Genomic DNA, 19,262 nt, shown 5'->3' with positions numbered 1-19,262 from the left:
GGCCTATGTATGATTGGTTACATACTGTCTATGGTTACACTTCTACTGTGTCACTGGTAGCTATTACAGTTACATATACAACTTAAATTTGAAATGTGTCGTTTGACTTTTTCTACGTCTAATGAACTTAACAATTCGAGTATGTTATATATTTCTGTAACCGATGGTTTATTATGTTGCAGGGACTCTTTACCTTACATTTCTATTATGACCTCTTTTAAACGTTGCAAACCCCATTTTCCCACAGGAAAACACCCGATAGTTCTGCGGAAGGTGATGTCCTGTGTTTCAGCCTTTCAGCAGTCAAGCCACATGAAATTTGTTTTTCATTTGAGATGGGAAAACGAAACCTACAGAGTTGGAGAGTAACGCGCTGGCACCACCTACGCTGGCGCTGATCGACGCTACTTCCTCTGTTTACTTCCTTCTAAACACAGTCCGACTTGTGTCAGACAGCCAGTCGGCGAGGGACGGTTGAGACGCACAATGGGGAGACGACAGTCGCTTTAAACCTTTGACTCGAAGAATACGGCAAGTACGTGTGCATTTCCCTATATCATCCGACGTAAGCTGTTGAAATAAAAAACAAAAGAAAATTAGCAGCTAAATACTTTAGAGATTGGTTGTAACATCTACAACATCCCGAATTATTCATAGGCTATATTTCATTTTTCCAAAGCAGGTTTTCTTAATTTGCTTTTAGATTGGGATAAAGGGGTTGTATTGTATTGCATCAGTGGCTTATTTGTTTAATTTTAACATGGTCTGAAAAAAATATTTTGCAGATGTGTATGATTTGCATGCAGTAATATATGTGTATGAGCTGGATTTCTATTCACAGGCCAACGAACATGAGCTTCTTCTTCTTGCTTTCTTTTTTACACGTTTTTATTATTATTATTATTATTATTATTATTATTATTATGAGCGTTTTATAATTGTACAATAAGGTCCAGGCTTTCCTGGGGGCTTCCCAGCTTTACTGTGAAACTCCCTTCATTTGCTTGAAAAACAGTTTTTGAAGCCCCTCCCAGCTGTGCTTCCAGCCTGCTGAATCAAAGTTTCAGTGTGTGCTAAGTGAAGTGCCATACTGAGTATCCTGCACATCCTGTGTCATTCACTGACTGATCACTGACAGGATCTTGTGCAAGTCTAGACCAGACAGAGAAATGTCCATCAACTGACCTCCTGATGTTTCATTTTAGGGTGAGCAGCACAAGTCAAGCAGCAACATGGATTACAAATACGGTAACGGAGTAGAACTGCTGTTGGCTCACATGAACATAGAAGACATCATCAACGCTGCAGAGACTCTGTATCAGCTTGAGGAAGAGGAGGAAGGAGGCTTGTCATTCGAAGAGGAAGGTCTCTCCCAGGAGGAGATGGACGAGAACGAGGAGGCGGGGGACTCGGTGGGCTTGGGGAGTCAGCAGAAGGACTACGCCGATGGGGTTGGTGGTGTTCGGTACGGGGCGGTGACAGACCTCCTGTCCTTTGTCAACCAGCTCTCCAACATGCAGCCAGCAGCCCTGCAGCACCTGACGGAGGAGACGGGCATTCTGCTGAACAAGGTCAGAAGATTATTTATTATTTTTTTTGTCTTTTGACTCCAGAACAAAACTGAATGTCTTGTGCATGAAATATAGTCATGCACAAAAAATCTTTAACTACTGTCTTTTAGGGGTGGGAATCCGCAGAGGCCTCACGATACGATATCATCACGATACTTATGTCACGATACGATATTATTGCGATATTATTATTACTTTACAACATATATTTTCCCAGTTTCAAATGATGTCCCCAAAAGAAAATCTTGTCAACATCTGTTTTATCTAAAAAGATACATTTCTCTGTTCATCTCACTTCATTTGTATTGCTGCAAAATGGGATTGTCAAGCAGACAAACTGACCAACACATATATAATAAAAGATCAATACTTGGCATCTGTGTATCGATACAGTATTGCCACGGAAAATATCGCGATACTATGCTGTATGGATCTTTTATAGGATCCATTTCTTAACTGAAACTTTTTTTGCAGAAGGCCATGGCTGTGAAAAAAGGCCGCTACCAGATCAACATGGATGTGCTCCTGTTTCCATGGAAATTGACCTACAAGGATCACGGCTCTAGCCTTGTGCCCAAGGGCTCATTTGGGAAAGTCCACTTGGCTCAGGACACCACCACCAGAAAGAGAATGGCTTGCAAACTGGTGAGTCCTGCTGAGCAGTGCCTGGAATCCAGCCCCGTGCTGACTTCTCGAAACTCTTACCCTAGGTGCCAAATATTTCACCTGCCAAGTACTCTTTGTTAACAGGTCATCTACTCCCGTGTTTGTACAATGAATGCTAACGTCAACATGACATTTGGTATGTTTGCCCTTGAATTAAAAGAGGAAGAGTGCTCTTAAAAGCAGAACCATGTTTTGTGTAACAAACTTACAAAATGGGCCAAGATTAAAGTAAGAATGGAAATTTAACAGCTTTCCACGGCTTCTCTGGATGTTTGTGACAAAGTTAAATATAATGTATAATAAATTTGAAATACTGCATGTTGCGCGTGTGGCACACTTTTCACACATTCTGTCCTTTCCTTATCTATCTGATAATAACTCCCCTCATTAGATAAATAGTTGTTTGTTAACTCTTTCCTACATGGGAACAATTAAGGAAAGTCATTTCCCATTAGTCTGATGGTGTCATCAGAATGCTATGTTGACACAGTGTATTGTAAGCACTGTTAAATACACAGAGAAGGCTCACTGGCACCAGTTTATGTGCTTGGTATCTGAGTTACCTGAGTTGGTATAAGAGATTTCCTTGTGATAATGCATATCTTATCATCATCCTCACAGATCCCCATGGAGCACTTTAAAGCAGCCGACGTGGAGTTCCAGGCCCGGTTCCGCCACGAGAACATCGCCGAGCTTTACGGCGCTGTGCTCTGGGACCAGAGCGTTCACCTGTTCATGGAGGCCGGAGAGGGCGGCTCGGTCCTGGAGAAGCTGGACAGCTGTGGGCCCATGAGGGAGTTCGAGATCATCTGGGTGACCCAGCAAGTCCTGCGGGGCTTGGAGTACCTGCACTCACACAACGTCATCCACCACGACATCAAACGTGAGAGCAAAACACTTGGCAGTTGTTGATGGGTGTACTGCGTTGTAGTAAGCTCTAACACATGGTTCGGGAATTATGTAATGTCACTTTTTACCCTCTTTACGTCAAAGTCAAGCCACAGACGGATGCAGTTCTTGTAAAATAATGATAGAGTCTTAAGTGGCGAGCAGGAAGCGCTGCATCAGTCCCAACTGACACAAACCAAACGGACCACAGAGATCTGACACTGACAATCTTACACACTATTGACAGAGTATTACTGTATATCAGTTGTCTTCTCTGTAGCTTTGACGAACACGTTTTGAGGAAGTCACGCTGCCTGGTAGCTAATGGACACATGCCAGTTTCAGTAGGTGGGTCTCAGCTGAGGTTTGATGCGAGGTTGTTTCACATTGGTTGAATCACAGCACCGCTGCAAGGATCAAAGCATTCTCCAGAGGCTGTTTGGTGTCAGGAAATTCCAGTTTGCTTCTCATGCTCTCTCAGGGTTAAATGTAGGGTCCAAAGAAGCAAGTGACTTACGACAATGGCCTGCTTGGCCCTCCGAGATGTTGCTGTGGTACTTAGTGTTTCCTGCCTGCGATCAAAATATGTAATTACACCTCCTGGGGGTTTTAAAGCGTAATGATGAGACTTTTCACGAAAGGCTTGCCCTCAAATTATCTTTTAAATTCACTGGCTTAAAGCACATGACTTGGTTGTTTTCTTCTTGGGAGGTTTTAGTGGCCTTTTTTCCAGTTGAAATCAATGCAAACTCAAGCCAGTTCAGTATGCTGAGAAGTCACTAATTACTATCTCAAATGCCAACCTGCACAGCAAAGCATAAATACTGAAAAATGCTGTACACAGCAGCCTCTCCTACAGACAGTGCCATAACTATTGTTTTCTCTGTTTTCTTTAGCCAGTAACATTGTCCTGATGTCAGACAAGGCAGTGTTGGTGGACTTTGGCCTGACGGTGCAGATGACAGAGGATATATACATTCCCAGCGACTTTAGAGGAACAGAGGTAAGAAAATAAGCCAGAGATCTGATCGGAGTCTTACAGGCTGCAACTGTAAGCCCGTAATGCATGCATAAAGCCAACATGTCTTTTGTAATTGCTTGGTCTAATGATAACTTGTTTTCCTATCTCTGATCTAAAGTATGCGTTTTTACTAGAAAGGAGAGCACTCTTCTTGACTCATGACTCAGGCTAGACCTCCCCAGGGATTTAAAGAAATTAGTTTTAGGACTTGTCAGCACTTGAATGATTTAATTGGAAGTCACTGATTGGCAAGAGTTGTTGCAGAGCAGTGAGTGCACTCATTGACCTCACTGATGTTAATAGTGTGTTTATGCTTAGGGTTCTCAGAACAGATGTAATCAGTACTTTGGACATTTTAGGATTAATCCAAGAGATTTCTCACGTGCCTTTTCTCCCATCATGTATCTGCCTAGCTTTCCCATAGACCTAGTTTGTGTGTCTGTATTTGCACATGCACCCTGGGCCTCTCATGACTTGGCTTGTGGAAAGTCCCAGGGCAGACACCCAGCAGTAATAATAAGAGAGACAGAGCTAGCAAATGCACTGGGCTGCTCAGGCCTACATTAACATGGAAGAGCAGACTGGAATTTCCAGCAGAGAAAGAGATGAACTCTGGTCGTGTGTTTACTTTTCACACTCCAAAGGCCAACACGCTTTTGCACTGCTCTTACCTTGACCCACACCCACACACACACACAGCGTGGGTCTAAAGGTTATCTTGTTTGTTGAAACAGAAAAACCCTTTTACTGTGAATGTGTTTATCCTGTATGTTGTTTAAGACTGATACATGTATTTCAAATGGGAAACAAAGAAAGAGGAACCACTTTCACAATGCAATTTCTAATGCATGTTTTGTTACCCTTCTTTCATTTAGATGTATATGAGTCCAGAGGTGGTTCTGTGTCGAGGACATAACACCAAGACAGACATCTACAGCCTGGGTACTACCATCATTCACATGCAGACTGGAAGCCCTCCATGGGTCCAGAGATACCCACGCACTGCATACCCTTCCTACCTCTACATTGTAAGAACTGTACATTTTTTTATGAGCCATGCTATATTGAAATATCTCTCACTATTGAAATGATTGCAAAGATATTGCAAGACATGCATGGTTGCCAGAGGATGAGGCCTACTGACTTTTCTTCTAGTGCCACTAATTTGCATGGTTGATATTTTCAGATTTATAGTGAAATGTCTCACCAACGATTGGATATGTGTATATCTTTGAAGACTTATTCAAGAATACAAGGACTGAACTATTTCTATTTGCGCCAAAGCCCTTATCATTTTTTGCCACCACCCTCTGGACAATTATTACTTTTATGTCACCTCAACTGCTAAATATCAAAATCATGTTTTTTGGGCCCTAAGCTTTTATCCATCTGACAGTTTGGTTTTCTTTGCAATTAGCATCACACCTGCACAGAATTGATAGCATATATTACGCTTGCGAGATAGGCAGTATCTTGTATCTTGCTGCATTTAAAAAAGTGACACACTTTTCCATGACCTTGTTCAGGTCTTCCACAGCCTAGATTAGCATGCGATAAAAACGGCTCAACAAGACTGATTGCAGTTTGTGACCTATGGCTCAGTTAGTCAGTCACTACTTCTGTTTCTTTTAAAAGGTTTTCCATTACATGGGTTCTTTGCTTTCAAGAAGTCATGTTACATGATTATCAGCTCTTTTGATTTACTCACTTCCTTGTGAAACTGCTGTCATGGAGAAGTAATGTTACGTGGTTTAAGTCGCTTCTACAGGCTGAGCTTTGCTGCTTCTCTTTGTTCCTTTTTAGTATAACCAAACTTGTTTTACAATGACAAGAAAACTGGGTCACAGCTGCTAGAGGAGTTATATATATATATATATATATATATATATATATATATATATACACACACACACACACACACACACACACACACACACACACACACACACACACACACATATACTAGGGCTGAACAGTTTAGGGAAAAAAATCTAATTGCAATTTTTCAGCCAGATATTGCAATTACGATCTGATTGGCTATTATTATTTTTTGTAAGTAAAGCTAAAGTTCAATATTCACTGTGTAACATATACAACATGTCATGGAGCATTATAAAATGAGACACAATCAAAAGTGATCTATATTCTTATGTAGGATGAGAACATAGATATGAATTGCCAGCAATAACTGTTTTTCTTTTAATAAGCATGGAACATTGAACAGTCACACACAGAACATTTATCACAAAGGCTAAAGTTATAATAATAGAAAACAATTCCAATAAAAAATATCAGTACTTTCTTGTAAAGTGAAATGTCTGATCTACCTCAGTTCAACAGCAGCATCTACATATTACTGCTTCTACCATCATGTTCAATAAAGTGATCCAAAATAAATGAAAAATCCACTGAAAATAGGACATTTCTGTTAACAACCTGTGATATGTAAAATTATTCCAGTATTTATCTTATTATATATATATATATATATATATATATATAAATAAAAAAGGAATAACAAATGTTACACCAATCATTTGACTAAATATTGCACATTCGATTTATCGCGGTCTTCACGATTAGCTAATCGCATTCTTTTAAATCGTGATTTCGATTTGACAACAATTCACCGTTTAGCCCTAATATGTTGTTTTGTTTGTTAGTTATTTGGAAGCATTGACTGTCTTTGTAATTTAGTTTTTTTTCTCTCATGCTGCAGTTTTCTTATGCCAATTTTTGCCTTATCTCTCTCCCAACAGATCCATAAGCAAGCCCCCCCTCTTGAGGACATAGCTGATGACTGCAGCCCGGCCATGCGCTCCTTCCTGGAAAGAGCCCTGGAGAAGAACCCTGCCCTGCGGAGCTCGGCGTCCGAGCTGCTGAAGGACGAGGCCATCAACCCGCCTAGGGAGGATCAACCACGCTGCTGGAGCCTTGACTCGGCCCTGGAGGAGGCCACACACACAATGTTACGGCAGCAGAGCCAGCACCATGACACCACACAGGGTAAGCACATGCTGAGGTCAATTTGGTTCCAGTAATTAATGACAAGATACCTGCCCTATTCAGACGTGTATGCCTTTCTTTCTTTCTGCAGATTCTTCTCTGTACTCTGAGGACTCTGGCCACATGAAGAGGAAGGGCTCCTTGTATATTGACCTAGGGGCCTTGTCAGGTTACTGTAAACTGGTGACAGGGCCCCCCACCTCAGAATATGGCTAGCACCGGACCACAGCTCCCCATTTATGTGGCTGAATTTTAGTCAAAGCCTACTGATATTTAACTTTTTAGCCTTTTTTAAACATATGGCTTTCACGTTGGAGGACTGAGGAATACTTCAGACAGGTGGACAGCTGCAGGCGACATGGCTCATTGACGAACTGCTATTGTTTACAAGACTTCAAGATGACTTGAAATGAATGGAATTAGCTCAACTTTGTTGCTGAAATGGGCTGATGTGACTCAACAACACTGCAGGACAGTGGTTGGAAGAGATTGGTATTGTGTATCATTATGCATTAACTGCCAGCTATTGGTTAAATTTCCCAGACCTCCCTACGTTATTCTAGTACATGCTATATTTCAGTGTGGTAGTTAACACAGTAATCAAATGAATGCTATTTTTTTAATGAAACTATGTCTAATAGTCTAGAAATGATGTATCACCAAAAATATGTAAGCTATCTGTTAAAGTATGCGTGCATGCAAACATGTATATGTAGTTCTTTATGGACTGTGGGTAAATTCCTGTGGAATATTAATACATCACGATGCTATGCAAATGACACTGCTGTGGAATGCATGTGATATCTAATTGAAAATGTGTCATTATGAAATATGCAATAAAATGAAAATACCATTCTGTCTGTGATATTTCAGTTCTTCTTTGGGTAGTGATTTTAACAGTTTATTCACTTTAGATTTGTAACTTCACAACTAAGAAAGATTCCTGTGAAATTACAACATTCACTATGTCAGAATGTTTCACATTAGTCTTGATAACCTCTACTTTCTTTTTCTAACATAATGTCCTTACTATTAGACGTATGTGTTGGCAGCACTGACATAAGGTATGTATATCTCTAAGCAACAAGGGGTTTTTGATTTGGTATTTTATACAGTCTTGATCACTGATGAGCATTAATGGAAAGGACAGAATGAGGTCTGTTCTTGAGGGAACTTGGTTCTATGGTAACATGAGAGTGGGCATGGGACACTTGAGTTCCCCTTTCTCTTTCTCTCTCTCTCTCTCTCTTGCTCTCTTTCTCTTTACTATAAAGGTAATTTAAGAGATCAGAACCAGCCTACTGGAAAGTGCAGCTCCTGCACTTAATGCACCCACATAGACTGGGATTGTAATTCTCATGATACAGCCATATCAACTTTTTTTTTTTTTAAGATTTATTTATTTATTAGGACAATTTAATCAAGGCACATTAAACAACAATATAGCCAGTCGGTGAACTGCAGTCCCGGTTACCTACAATGCATGTCTTTACGGGGGGAGGAAACCAGAGCACCCAGAGGAAACCCACACACAGGGATAACATGCAAACTCAAGCCGAAAAGCCCAGCTCTGACCGGGGATCGAACTCTGCCCAGACCAGGGATCTGCAGTGCCTACAGTCAATCGCTGATCATCAGAAATGTATAAAGTATGCATGAAAGACAAATGCCCATGAAAAGAAAAGCTCTAGACAGAGGCACAGGAGCCATGTATTACAAAATTGAATTTAGTTAGTGGTATTAATCCTTACTAAATAGGAGACATAAAATGGCCATAGGACCCTTACAGCTTGCCACCCATTATGGTCACTGATGTTTGCATAGGTGCCTACAACGGTGATTCATTCAAAAAATCCTTGGAGGCTCATGTCCAATTTACAAACAGGTGGGTACAGGACCTAAAGATCTAAAAGCCAAATGCCAGCTACACAAATCATACACGAAGATAAGCTAGCTAATGCTATGCTAACTGATTGCCAACAAAAAGTTGGTTAATAATGCATAATTAATACACCGTTATCTAGCAAAATGAAACACATAACATTAGCCTACCTTTGTGTCTGACTGTAAACTATATACTACATTTTGTGTTTTGAATCTTATTCACTGTGTAGTGTTTTCCTGTCAGATCAGCAGTTTTTTTTGACACATTTTGACAGTAAACAGCCAGCGGATGTCACTCTCACCCTTGTCCTCCAAAAATGGCCGACTTGCTGTTGATGACGACACATTCCCATTCCCTTTGGCTGAGGCTGATGGGATTGTCATTAATTTTGCATGTATTTGGTCATCACCCAATAAAGGCAGGAAGCTCTGTGAGTGAGTGAGGTAGTCCGTCCGGATGTCTGTCTGAATGCGGTGACATTGTAGCAAACTCAAACATCAAGTGATTGGGTAACTTTTGGAATGAGCCCTTTTGTTCCGGGAAAAAAGGCTGGGTCCCAAATAGCTAGCTTTTAGCAAATAATACAGGAGGCCAAGCAATTGGCTGGTTCTGAACAGGCATGTTTTCAACGGGCACTCCACTTGTAAACTAAATAGGCAATAGACAAATTGGCAATCCCTCCAACAGCTGCAAGGACATTTCAGTCTAAACTACAAATGTCAACCTTGTAGTGGCACTAGAGGAAAAATCAGGGGGTCACCAAAGTCATACACTGGAGACCATGAATGCCTGTACTAAATGTCATGGCGATCCATCCAATAGTTGTTGAGACCAAAGTGGAGGGCCGACCAACGGACATTAACTGGAGTCAATATTTATACTATTGTATTCTATATCAAGTACTTTTTACGACTACATTTACTTGACAACTATAGTTACTAGTTAAGGCATGGATACCCGACCCGAGGCCGATGGGTCCCGACGGTACCCGACAGGCCGGGCCGGGTTCGGACAGATATTTAGAAATTATGGTCAGGGTCGGGGCGGGCTCGGTCTATAAGGCAACAGCTTATTAACGTGTGCTTGTTGCCCCGTGTGCGCTGATGCGCTCATCTGTTGACATTTCCGAATGCCTTCCTACAGTTGCTTAACAAAAGCGGGCTTTCCACACAAACAAACGTAGCCTACATGTGTCAGTATTAGTATGAGGAAAAAAATGAGATTTTAACTGTGCCGGGCTCGGGTCAGGCTCGGACACAAATTTCTTAATACCTGTCGGGCTCGGGCCGGGTTCGGTCACGGCTCTGTCGGACGCGGGCCGGCATCGGACAGAAAAATTTGTCCCGATCCGGACTCTATTACTAGTTACTTTGCTCATTTTGCAAAAAGGATTGAATGCACCATTATACTTTTAATTGTGTAGCTTTAAGAACATGAAGTAATAATGAGTAGTTTTCCATTGTTCCATTACTATTTTTACCTACGTAAAGAATAAGAATACTTCATTTTTTGATTATTGTTAAGTTGCGACAGGACATTTAAAGTCCAAGATGGTGATAGCTAGTGAATATGTTTTACCCAAACTGAATATGAAGCAAAACTGTACAACTGGTAATGTTCCTGCTACATATTCTACAGTATGTCATAAAGAAAGAGTAACAAAATGGTGAAATCCCAAACTAATATTTCATTGGAAACTGGTTAATGTGGGCTTTCCTGGATTTCCCAGCTAGCAGCTATATCACAGATGAGGGTTGAATCAAGTTTTAGTGAAGACCTCTACTACGTTACTTTTAATTGTTCTTGTTTAGTCATGGGCCATATCTACTACTGATTTTGCATCAGGGAAACCCAAGTGATTAAAATGTCTGATGTGTTTTTCTCCTATCTGTGGCTCAGGCCTACTCTTCCTCTTTCTAAAAGCGTCACACGTGAGTGGGCGTCAAGCCCTGCTGTGGAGGGGCTTGCCTCAGAATCTGATCTGAAAGCGGCAGCGTTTACAGTGAAATTCAACAGTTTCCCAATGAATGGGAAAGACAAATACTACCATCTGCTGGTAAATAAAGATACAACTCGCTGAATGAACTTGCCACTGTGTTGCTGAACAGATAAAAAACAGGCATATTTTCATCAGGGGCTGTGTGTCCTGTTACAGGGTTTTAGGAATCTATATCTTTGGCACTCCTCTTTTATTTTGACCTTCTGTGAACTGCTGACTCTGCAGGAATTATTCAGTCTTCTCTGATTTCAGCTATCATGGTTAAGTAGTTAACATAACTCTCCTCCATGCAGTTGACATACATTTGAATTCTGGCCACTGCAGCTTTTTAATGCTCAGAACATGATATGGCTTCATTTTAGGGAAATTGATCACAAGTATTGGACATACATGCCGCCATTAATCTGCAGGTAAGCATAGCCCCTTTTATGACTTCTTCAAGTGTTTAAGACACATTTGAAGTTGAAATTTTGATTAAAATATAGATTTTGATTGAAATCATTTTAATTAACAGTGTTCACAGGCCATGTACCTTAAAGACAAGGAGTACTGCACATGTTCTCTCTTTTTCCAAAGCTGCCTTCAAGTGCGGTCGGAAACGTTGGGTTCCCCCGCCGTTGCCACCGCCACCGAAGCTTTGAATATTCACTGTTAATTAAAAACCACCTACGCTCAAGAAATGGTATTCAGTACAGCTCTACTGGTGAGTGAAGCTAATCTACCAGACAATTGCATATTTAACTAGATCTGGGCTAGAAGATGGTGCTACTTTTGAAGCCTGACTGTAAGCAACTGAGCTATTTGTATTGATCAAGTTTTAACAATTTAGCAGACAGAACATAAAACCAACTGTTGTCAGCAGGATTAGAACCTGCGCGGGGAGACCCCAAAGGATTTCTAGTCCATCGCCTTAACTACTCGGCCACGACAACTCATCCCACTTCATATTTCACAATAACCACATCTCTGACTATACACAGACTTTTTGGTGTATTAAAGTGATGGTTCGGAGTAATTTCACCCTAGGGTCCTTGGCACTATGACCTCGAGCCAAACACCCCCCCAGAAGCTTTTTTCACCTTGGTCGAACATTGGGAGAGTTAGCATAGAGTAGCGTTATCAGCCGAATAGTTTAGCGCAGGGGCTAATGGACCCACGTTTGTATCTCATAAGTTACCCCACTAATAATGCCCGAAATGATACCAAACGTCTACACTAGTACAAATAGGTTATGCACTCATAAAACGATGGATTGGAAAGTTTGTAAGTACACCAGAAGTTTATGAACACTTGCCTGCTCTCTTCAGCTCTCTGTTGCTGCTGCTGCTACTTGCAGTTAGACGAGTGCTTAGGGCCGTCTACAAATTACTACACCGAAAAGAGATACAACAAAAATATTTTTTTTTTTTTTAATTTTAATTTAATGATTAAATAAGGTAATGTCTCCAAACTTACCTCAATTATTACTTGTCTCCTGCTAGTTATACTACAGCACTTACTTTAAAAAAAAAGTTAAATTAAAAAATATTTTTGTTGCATCTCTTTTCGGTGTTGTAGACGGCCCTAAGCACTCGTCTAACTGCAGGCAGAAGCAGCAGCTAGCAGAAGAGAGCAGGCAAGTGTTCATAAACTTCTGGTGTACTAACAAACTTTCCAATCCATCATTTTATGAGTGCATAACCTATTTGTACTACTGTAGACATTTGGTATCATCGGCATTATGATTGGGTAATCTTAAAAACAAATGGACGATCCATAGCCCCTGCGCTAAGCTATTCAGCTGATAACGCTACTCTACGCTAACTCTCCCAATGTTCGACCCAGGTGAAAAAAGCTTATCGGGGGGTGTTTGGCTAGAGGTCATGGTGCAAAGGACCCTAGGGTGAAATTACTCCGAACCATCACTTTAATTAGGACGATTGCCAAAATTAAAGTACCACATTTGCAGCTTAGAAAAATTGCTTTGCAGTTATGTTACCAGCCAAATTCAGTCAGGTTTTTCCTAAATACAGCTCCATCTCAGGTTTTGGATCTGACCAAATTAGTTAGTCTACAGCAAACACTCCTCAGAAGTAAAGTTTTGCGATGGCCGGGAATCGAACCCGGGTCAACTTGGAAGGCAGCTATGCTCACCACTATACCACCATCGCAGTACAAACAAAATCATTACACTGCAGACTCAGCAGTTTATGTGACGAAGGGATTGGGGGGAAAAAGGAGGAGTGGAGAGGAAGGGGGAGGTGCATCAAAAACTCTGCTTGCCTTTGAGATTCAGAATCTGACATTATTCAGTAGTACATGTATCAGTAGTGTCTGGGGATGGTAATGATTAACGTTTTAACCGTTAACTGAAAATAAGAATTTTGAGTCGACCGATTAACACTATGAGTTAAAAACAACATTATTAAAACAAAAATAAAAAGGTAATTAAAAAGGTTTTTGCATTGTAAAAGAAAAATAGGCTATACAATCTTTCCTAAATGCTAGTTAACTTGCGTTTTAACTCGTTTTCTGCTGAGTTCGTGGCTCTCAGTTGAACGTTGCTCACAGCGGAGAGCTACGTGACACATGCCACTTTATCGATAAGGACTGGTTGGTTAAATCGGCCATCCTACACACAGAGTATGCCAGGCAGACACAGCTGACTACCTCTCAGGTCAACAGGCTCGGACAGCTGCGCACTTGTGACGGTCGCACGGACGCGTAAGCGGTTCCAATTATGTGGCTACATGTGTCCACGACAATGCTTGGAAAATCGTGGCTACACGATGGTTTCAAGTCTGCAGCTGTCTGCAGAACACAGAACGTATGTCCGAGGGTCCTGGACAGATGATCTGCTTGCTGGTTAATAGTTAAACGAGGGTCGGCTATTGGTCAGAAAAAAACACTTAATTAGCATCCCTAGTAGTTTGGACAGAATGTATATCATTCCAAGCATTATAAGCAGGATTCAAAATTTATTTTTTCGTCCAGCAGCCAAATGGCTAGTGAATGTTCAAATTTTACCAGCCACTCATTACCATTGTTTTTTTGGCTGGTGAGTAGGGCTGCATCCGAATATTCAAATATTCATTCGATGGGTAGGTATCTACCTAATTAATGCAGCGCTATGTCGTCCATCTCAGCCAAGAACTGAGTATAGATTTAGATTTGAATGAAAAATAGATTTGAATGTTAAATTGCTGATTGGCTACTGTTAGTGTTTGTAATAATAATAATAATAATAATAATACATTTTATTTAAAGCGCCTTTCATGACACCCAAGGTCACTTCACAAACAAAAAAGGACATTCAAATTATAGTCATCTTATAAAGGTGCTGAGGTTCACACCATGCAGCAGGCCTTTTGATAATACCTAATTATAGTTTGAATGTTACATATCTAGTCGTTCTGATTGGCTGCTGTTATTTAATTTGAATGTCAAATGGTTGCATTTTTTTAAAAACCTGTAAATATATATCATTTCTATTCACATGGCTTTTTTGATACATGGGAAACTAATACATGTGTTGTTTGTCATTCAATGATTTGATTTTTTGATTATTTTTGATAACAATTGTAACAACAGTAATAGGCCTATATTAGGGCGTAATCATTAATATTCGGGGCAATTAGCCTATATTTAATGGGGGACGTTAGGGACCTGGATAATGGATAGTGGGGCGCTGGCACAAAAAAGGTTGAGTTTACTTACCACTTTAATAGAAAAATGTTTTTTGACGCATCGTGATGCATCAAATCGATTCACTGACCTGATAATTGTAATCGAATCAGGAGATCAGTAAAGATTCAAACCTCTACTGGTGAGTGAAGCAACCCTGACTGTAAGCAACTGAGCTATTTGTATTGATTAAGTTTTAACAATATAGCAGAAAGAACTTAAAACCAACCGTTGTCGGCAGGATTCGAACCTGCGCGGGGAGACCCCAATGGATTTCTAGTCCATCGCCTTAACCACTCGGCCACGACAACTTGTGCTACTTTAACTTTCACAATAAGCAGATCTCTGACTACACACAGACTTTTTTTGGTGTATCAATTAGGACGATTGCCAAAATTAAAGTCCACATTTGTACCTTACAAACAGCTTTGCAGGTATGCAGTCACGTATTTCCTAACTAATAATCACAGCTTCACAGTTAGCAACATAAATTAAGCTGGAGATGCCGGGGATTGAACCCGGGGCCTCATACATGCAAAGCATGCGCTCTACCACTGAGCTACATCCCCTGGCTGACAAAATTTGAAGACAGCAGACATCAAACAACACGTACAAGAACATTCTACCAGTAACCGTATCACTACTACTAGTAACCGTATCACTCAACTTACTCATTACTTGGTCATAAATTCAGCACAAGTCAAGGGAGTCATTAGAGTGACAAAACTTGAGGTGTAACAATTGCCTGGCAAAGCTTTATCCCTACAAAGACAGAAATGTACTTGTACCACAAATTCTTTGAAAAAAAATATGTTTGCGATGGCCGGGAATCGAACCCGGGTCAACTGCTTGGAAGGCAGCTATGCTCACCACTATACCACCATCGCAGTACAAATAAACACATTCCACTGCAGACTCAGCAGTTTATATGACGAAGGGATTGGGGGGAAGAGAAAGGAGGAGTGGAGGAGAGGAAGGGGGAGGTCCTTGCCTTTGAGATTCAGAATCTGACATTATTCAGTATTATATTATATTACTGGTTGGTTAAATCAGCCATCCTACACACAGAGCATGCCAGGCAGACTAGGGGTGCACCGATGTTTTTGTGATATTCTATGTACTCCTGACAGTAGAATAAGCCATTATAAACCTATATAAAGGTGGCCCATTATTGAAGGCCCATTATTGTTATTTATTTAAATTTATTTTAAGAAGTTTGATTACATTATATTTTCGATTTGAATGCACAATTGTTTTGTAAATAACAAATAAATAAGAATTCAATACATTACATCTATATTATTTTGTCTTAGTTAGGAGAGTAATGTTTAGTTAGGAAGGTCTGGTGCCTTTAGTCTCTTCCACATGGTGGAAGGAAGGTGGAAGGTATACAGTTCATTATTAATTCAGCAACGTATCGGATCGGTAACGACAGATACACAAAGCTCTGGCATCGGTTTCGGTACTGAAAAAGTCAGATCGGTGCATCCCTAAGGCAGACACAGCTGACTACCTCGCAGGTGGACAGGCTCGGACGGCTGCGCACTTGTGTTGGTCGCATGGACGTGTAAGCGGTTCCAATCAAGTGGCTACATGTGTCCACGACAATGCTTGGAATATCATGGCTGTGCGATGTTTTCAAGTCTGCAGCTGTCTGCAGAACACAGAACGTATGTCCGAGGGTCCTGGACAGATGATCTGGGACTCCTTTGCCTGCTTGCTGGTTAATAGTTAATGATCGGTTAACAAGGGTCGGCTATTGGTCAGAATAAAACACTTAATTAGCATCCCTAGTAGTTTGGACAGAATGTATATCATTCCAAGCAATGTAAGCAGGATTCAAAATTAACTTTTTCGTCCAGCAGCCAAATGGCTAGTGAATGTTCAAATTTAAACAACCACTCATTACCATTGTTTTTTTTGGCTGGTAAGTAGGGCTAGATCTGAATATTCAAATATTCATTCGATGGGTAGCTATCTACCTAATTTATGCAGCGCTAATTTATGCAGCGCTATGTCGTCCATCTCAGCCAAGAACTGAGAAATGTTGAGTTACAAGCAAGCAGTCTGATGTTTGTAGACATCTATATGGTTATACTGTAGCAGCCTGGTGTCGTTTTCAGGTCATTTGATAAAGATAAACATAGTACGGCCGTACCTAATGCCAATACAGTGAGACAGCGGCCGACTGAGCATTCATTCACACACCCACTGAGTCTGTCGTCGCTCGTCAGTCAGTCTGGTAAAAACACAGGTCTTTCCGTTTGTTTTGAATGCCAGCGGCAAAAAGTTTAGTCCAAATCAATTTTTGGAAAAAAGTAACCCGACTTCAACCTGCTGTAGACAATGATGTAACATTAACAGTCTATCAGACTCATCAGTCGCGTTGTGCGAGTCCCATAACGTTACGGTCAAAAACAGGATTTTGTGTAACAACTGGTGACTGTGTCCTGTAATAACAAGGCACGTCGCTTCTTCGCCTTTTAGTTTCTCTCTTTTTCCAAAGCTGCCTTCAAGTGCGGTCGGAAATGTTGGTTTCCCCCGCCGTTGCCACCACCACAAAAGCTGAGGTGGTTAATTAAAAACCACCTATGCTCAAGAAATGGTATTCAGTACAGCCCTACTGGTGAGTGAAGCTAATCTACCAGACAATTACATATTTAACTAGATCTGGGAAAGAAGATGGTGCTACTTTTGAACCCTGACAGTAAGCAACTGATCTATTTGTATTGATCAAGCTTTAACAATTTAGCAGACAGAACTTAAAATCAACCGTTGTCGGCAGGATTCGAACCTGCGCGGGGAGACCCCAATGGATTTCTAGTCCATCGCCTTAACCACTCGGCCACGACAACACATGCTACTTCACCTTTCACAATAAGGACATCTCTGACTATACAGACTTTTTTGGTGTATCAATTAGGGCGATTGCCAAAATTAAAGTCCACATTTGTACCTTACAAATCGCTTTGCAGCTATGTTCCCAGCAAACTTCAGTCAGGTTTTTCCTAACTACACCTCCCTCTCAGGTTTTGGATCTGACCAAATTAGTACGTCTATAGCAAACATTCCTCAGAAGAAAACTTTTGCGATGGCCGGGAATCGAACCCGGGTCAACTGCTTGGAAGGCAGCTATGCTCACCACTATACCACCATCGCAGTACAAACAAACACATTCCACTGCAGACTCAGCAGTTTATGTGACGAAGGGTTTGGGGGAAAAATGAGGAGTGGAGGAGAGGAAGGGGGAGGTGCATCAAAAACTGTGCTTGCCTTGCCTCAGCAGTTTATGTGACGAAGTGAAAGGGAAGAAGAAGAAGATGTTCTAAGAGGCAGGTCATTACAAAAAATGATTTGAAGATGGTCAACGTATTTTGAGTGCTTCTTCATTACTTTAATGCACCAATTTCATGTCTTACCATTAAGTATTTGTGACCTTCTGCAACAGTAGCAAAAATACCATCACACCAAATTATTTAAATTCTAGTCATCGTTTTATTAGTCAGTAATTTATTATTAAACTCATGTTCATGTGTTCTTTAAATATGACCATTAAATAAAAAAAATGCATAACATGCAAAATAGTGCAACACTGCATCTCACTCTTTGCTACACAAGAAAGTGCTGAGGTAAACATAGAAAAAAAGCAATCAACCCTCTCTTTGATGATGTCAGTGATTTCATTGTCACAGTGAATCCTTTCTACGAACATGTCCTCCTGTGTATAAACAACAAAATTGCACCACTCACATCCAGAAAACAGCAACTGGGCCTGTATCTGCCAGAAGTAAGGATGGGTTTTCCTCAAAGTTGGTGAGTGTAATGTACGGACAGTCCACATAGCTTGCTACGTTTGGGCACTTAAAGGCAGTTACACACCAACCAGACGGCCAACCGTCGGCAGAAAAGCCAGTCGGACTGATCAGTCTCCCCCGAGTTCGTCCAAAAAGTGCCTCAGAACACACCAAAGAGACAAGATGTAATACGTCTCCATAACAGTAGGCGGCGCTAATCTGTATTGTTGCCCAAAAAATGAAAACCGGCAGCTGATTGAACGAACGCGTCACAGGTTTGTTTTCTCCGGAAATAGAGAGCAGAAGTCCCGCCCCTTCCGGTGGACCTCATGGGACCTAAACTCGGAAAAAATATGAACGGTAGTGAACGGCGAGAAGCAAATTATTTTTTGATCCAGTTTGAATTGAGCCATGGATTACAAATATGATGTTCGTCAATTTAAAAGATAATTTTTCAACCGAAGAAAGTCTCAAAGTTACCCGTAGGTTTGTCGTAGGACCACTTAGTTTTGTGTGAAACCGCTCAGTGGACTACATCTCCCGTTTCACACAATCTACTCACCTAGCTTGATGCTTGGTTTGCTCGCTAGCTAGCTAGCTTAGCTCTGTTCCACAACTGAACATGCATGATCCCTTACACTTGGACTGTGAGACTTTTTTCGTTTCTCCATACTTCTGAAGCACTCAGACCTAACAGTAGTCTCTCCTGCCGGACTCTTGTTTGAAGCTGAGATTAACACTGGGGTTAATATATTATATTGCACACAAA

At 41.0% G+C, this 19,262-nt stretch overlaps 1 protein-coding gene and 6 non-coding genes across 9 annotated transcripts; 1 reads left to right on the top strand and 6 right to left on the bottom strand.

The window, feature by feature from the left end:
- Window positions 1-330: 330 nt before the first annotated feature.
- Window positions 331-8,008, top strand: map3k8 (mitogen-activated protein kinase kinase kinase 8). Of its 3 annotated transcripts, none has more exons than XM_039790414.1 (8): window positions 331-535; window positions 1,206-1,571; window positions 2,046-2,216; window positions 2,859-3,120; window positions 4,022-4,128; window positions 5,022-5,174; window positions 6,906-7,152; window positions 7,244-8,008. In XM_039790414.1, exons 2-8 carry the CDS (start codon window positions 1,233-1,235, stop codon window positions 7,366-7,368), a joined length of 1,404 nt encoding a protein of 467 aa, XP_039646348.1. In that variant the 5' UTR covers window positions 331-535; window positions 1,206-1,232; the 3' UTR covers window positions 7,369-8,008. The 3 variants fall into 3 exon arrangements, with proteins under 3 accessions (XP_039646348.1, XP_039646350.1, XP_039646349.1); XM_039790416.1 differs by having other exon boundaries at window positions 345-535; window positions 2,049-2,216; XM_039790415.1 differs by having other exon boundaries at window positions 346-531.
- A 3,878-nt stretch (window positions 8,009-11,886) lies between these two features.
- trnas-aga lies at window positions 11,887-11,968 on the bottom strand. Its single transcript has one exon. It is a non-coding gene; the product is annotated as a tRNA-Ser (tRNA).
- Window positions 11,969-14,928: 2,960 nt separating this feature from the next.
- Window positions 14,929-15,010, bottom strand: trnas-aga. Its single transcript has one exon. It is a non-coding gene; the product is annotated as a tRNA-Ser (tRNA).
- Window positions 15,011-15,196: 186 nt separating this feature from the next.
- trnaa-ugc lies at window positions 15,197-15,268 on the bottom strand. Its single transcript has one exon. It is a non-coding gene; the product is annotated as a tRNA-Ala (tRNA).
- A 246-nt stretch (window positions 15,269-15,514) lies between these two features.
- trnag-ucc lies at window positions 15,515-15,586 on the bottom strand. Its single transcript has one exon. It is a non-coding gene; the product is annotated as a tRNA-Gly (tRNA).
- A 1,886-nt stretch (window positions 15,587-17,472) lies between these two features.
- trnas-aga lies at window positions 17,473-17,554 on the bottom strand. Its single transcript has one exon. It is a non-coding gene; the product is annotated as a tRNA-Ser (tRNA).
- A 232-nt stretch (window positions 17,555-17,786) lies between these two features.
- Window positions 17,787-17,858, bottom strand: trnag-ucc. The gene has a single exon. It is a non-coding gene; the product is annotated as a tRNA-Gly (tRNA).
- Between the last annotated feature and the right edge of the window lie 1,404 nt (window positions 17,859-19,262).

Source organism: Perca fluviatilis, chromosome 22 (assembly GCF_010015445.1).
Source record: "Perca fluviatilis chromosome 22, GENO_Pfluv_1.0, whole genome shotgun sequence".
Classification (NCBI taxonomy): domain Eukaryota; kingdom Metazoa; phylum Chordata; class Actinopteri; order Perciformes; family Percidae; genus Perca; species Perca fluviatilis.
Note: the sequence above shows the minus strand (reverse complement) of the source record. Positions and strands in the feature narration are given on the sequence as shown.

Excerpts from the sequence above, each read along its gene's own strand:
- map3k8 (XM_039790414.1), top strand. The coding sequence starts at position 1,233 with ATGGATTACAAATACGGTAACGGAGTAGAACTGCTGTTGGCTCACATG. Across the intron at positions 1,572-2,045 it reads CGGGCATTCTGCTGAACAAG|AAGGCCATGGCTGTGAAAAA; the intron begins GTCAGAAGATTA and ends CTTTTTTTGCAG. Across the intron at positions 2,217-2,858 it reads AGAGAATGGCTTGCAAACTG|ATCCCCATGGAGCACTTTAA; the intron begins GTGAGTCCTGCT and ends TCATCCTCACAG.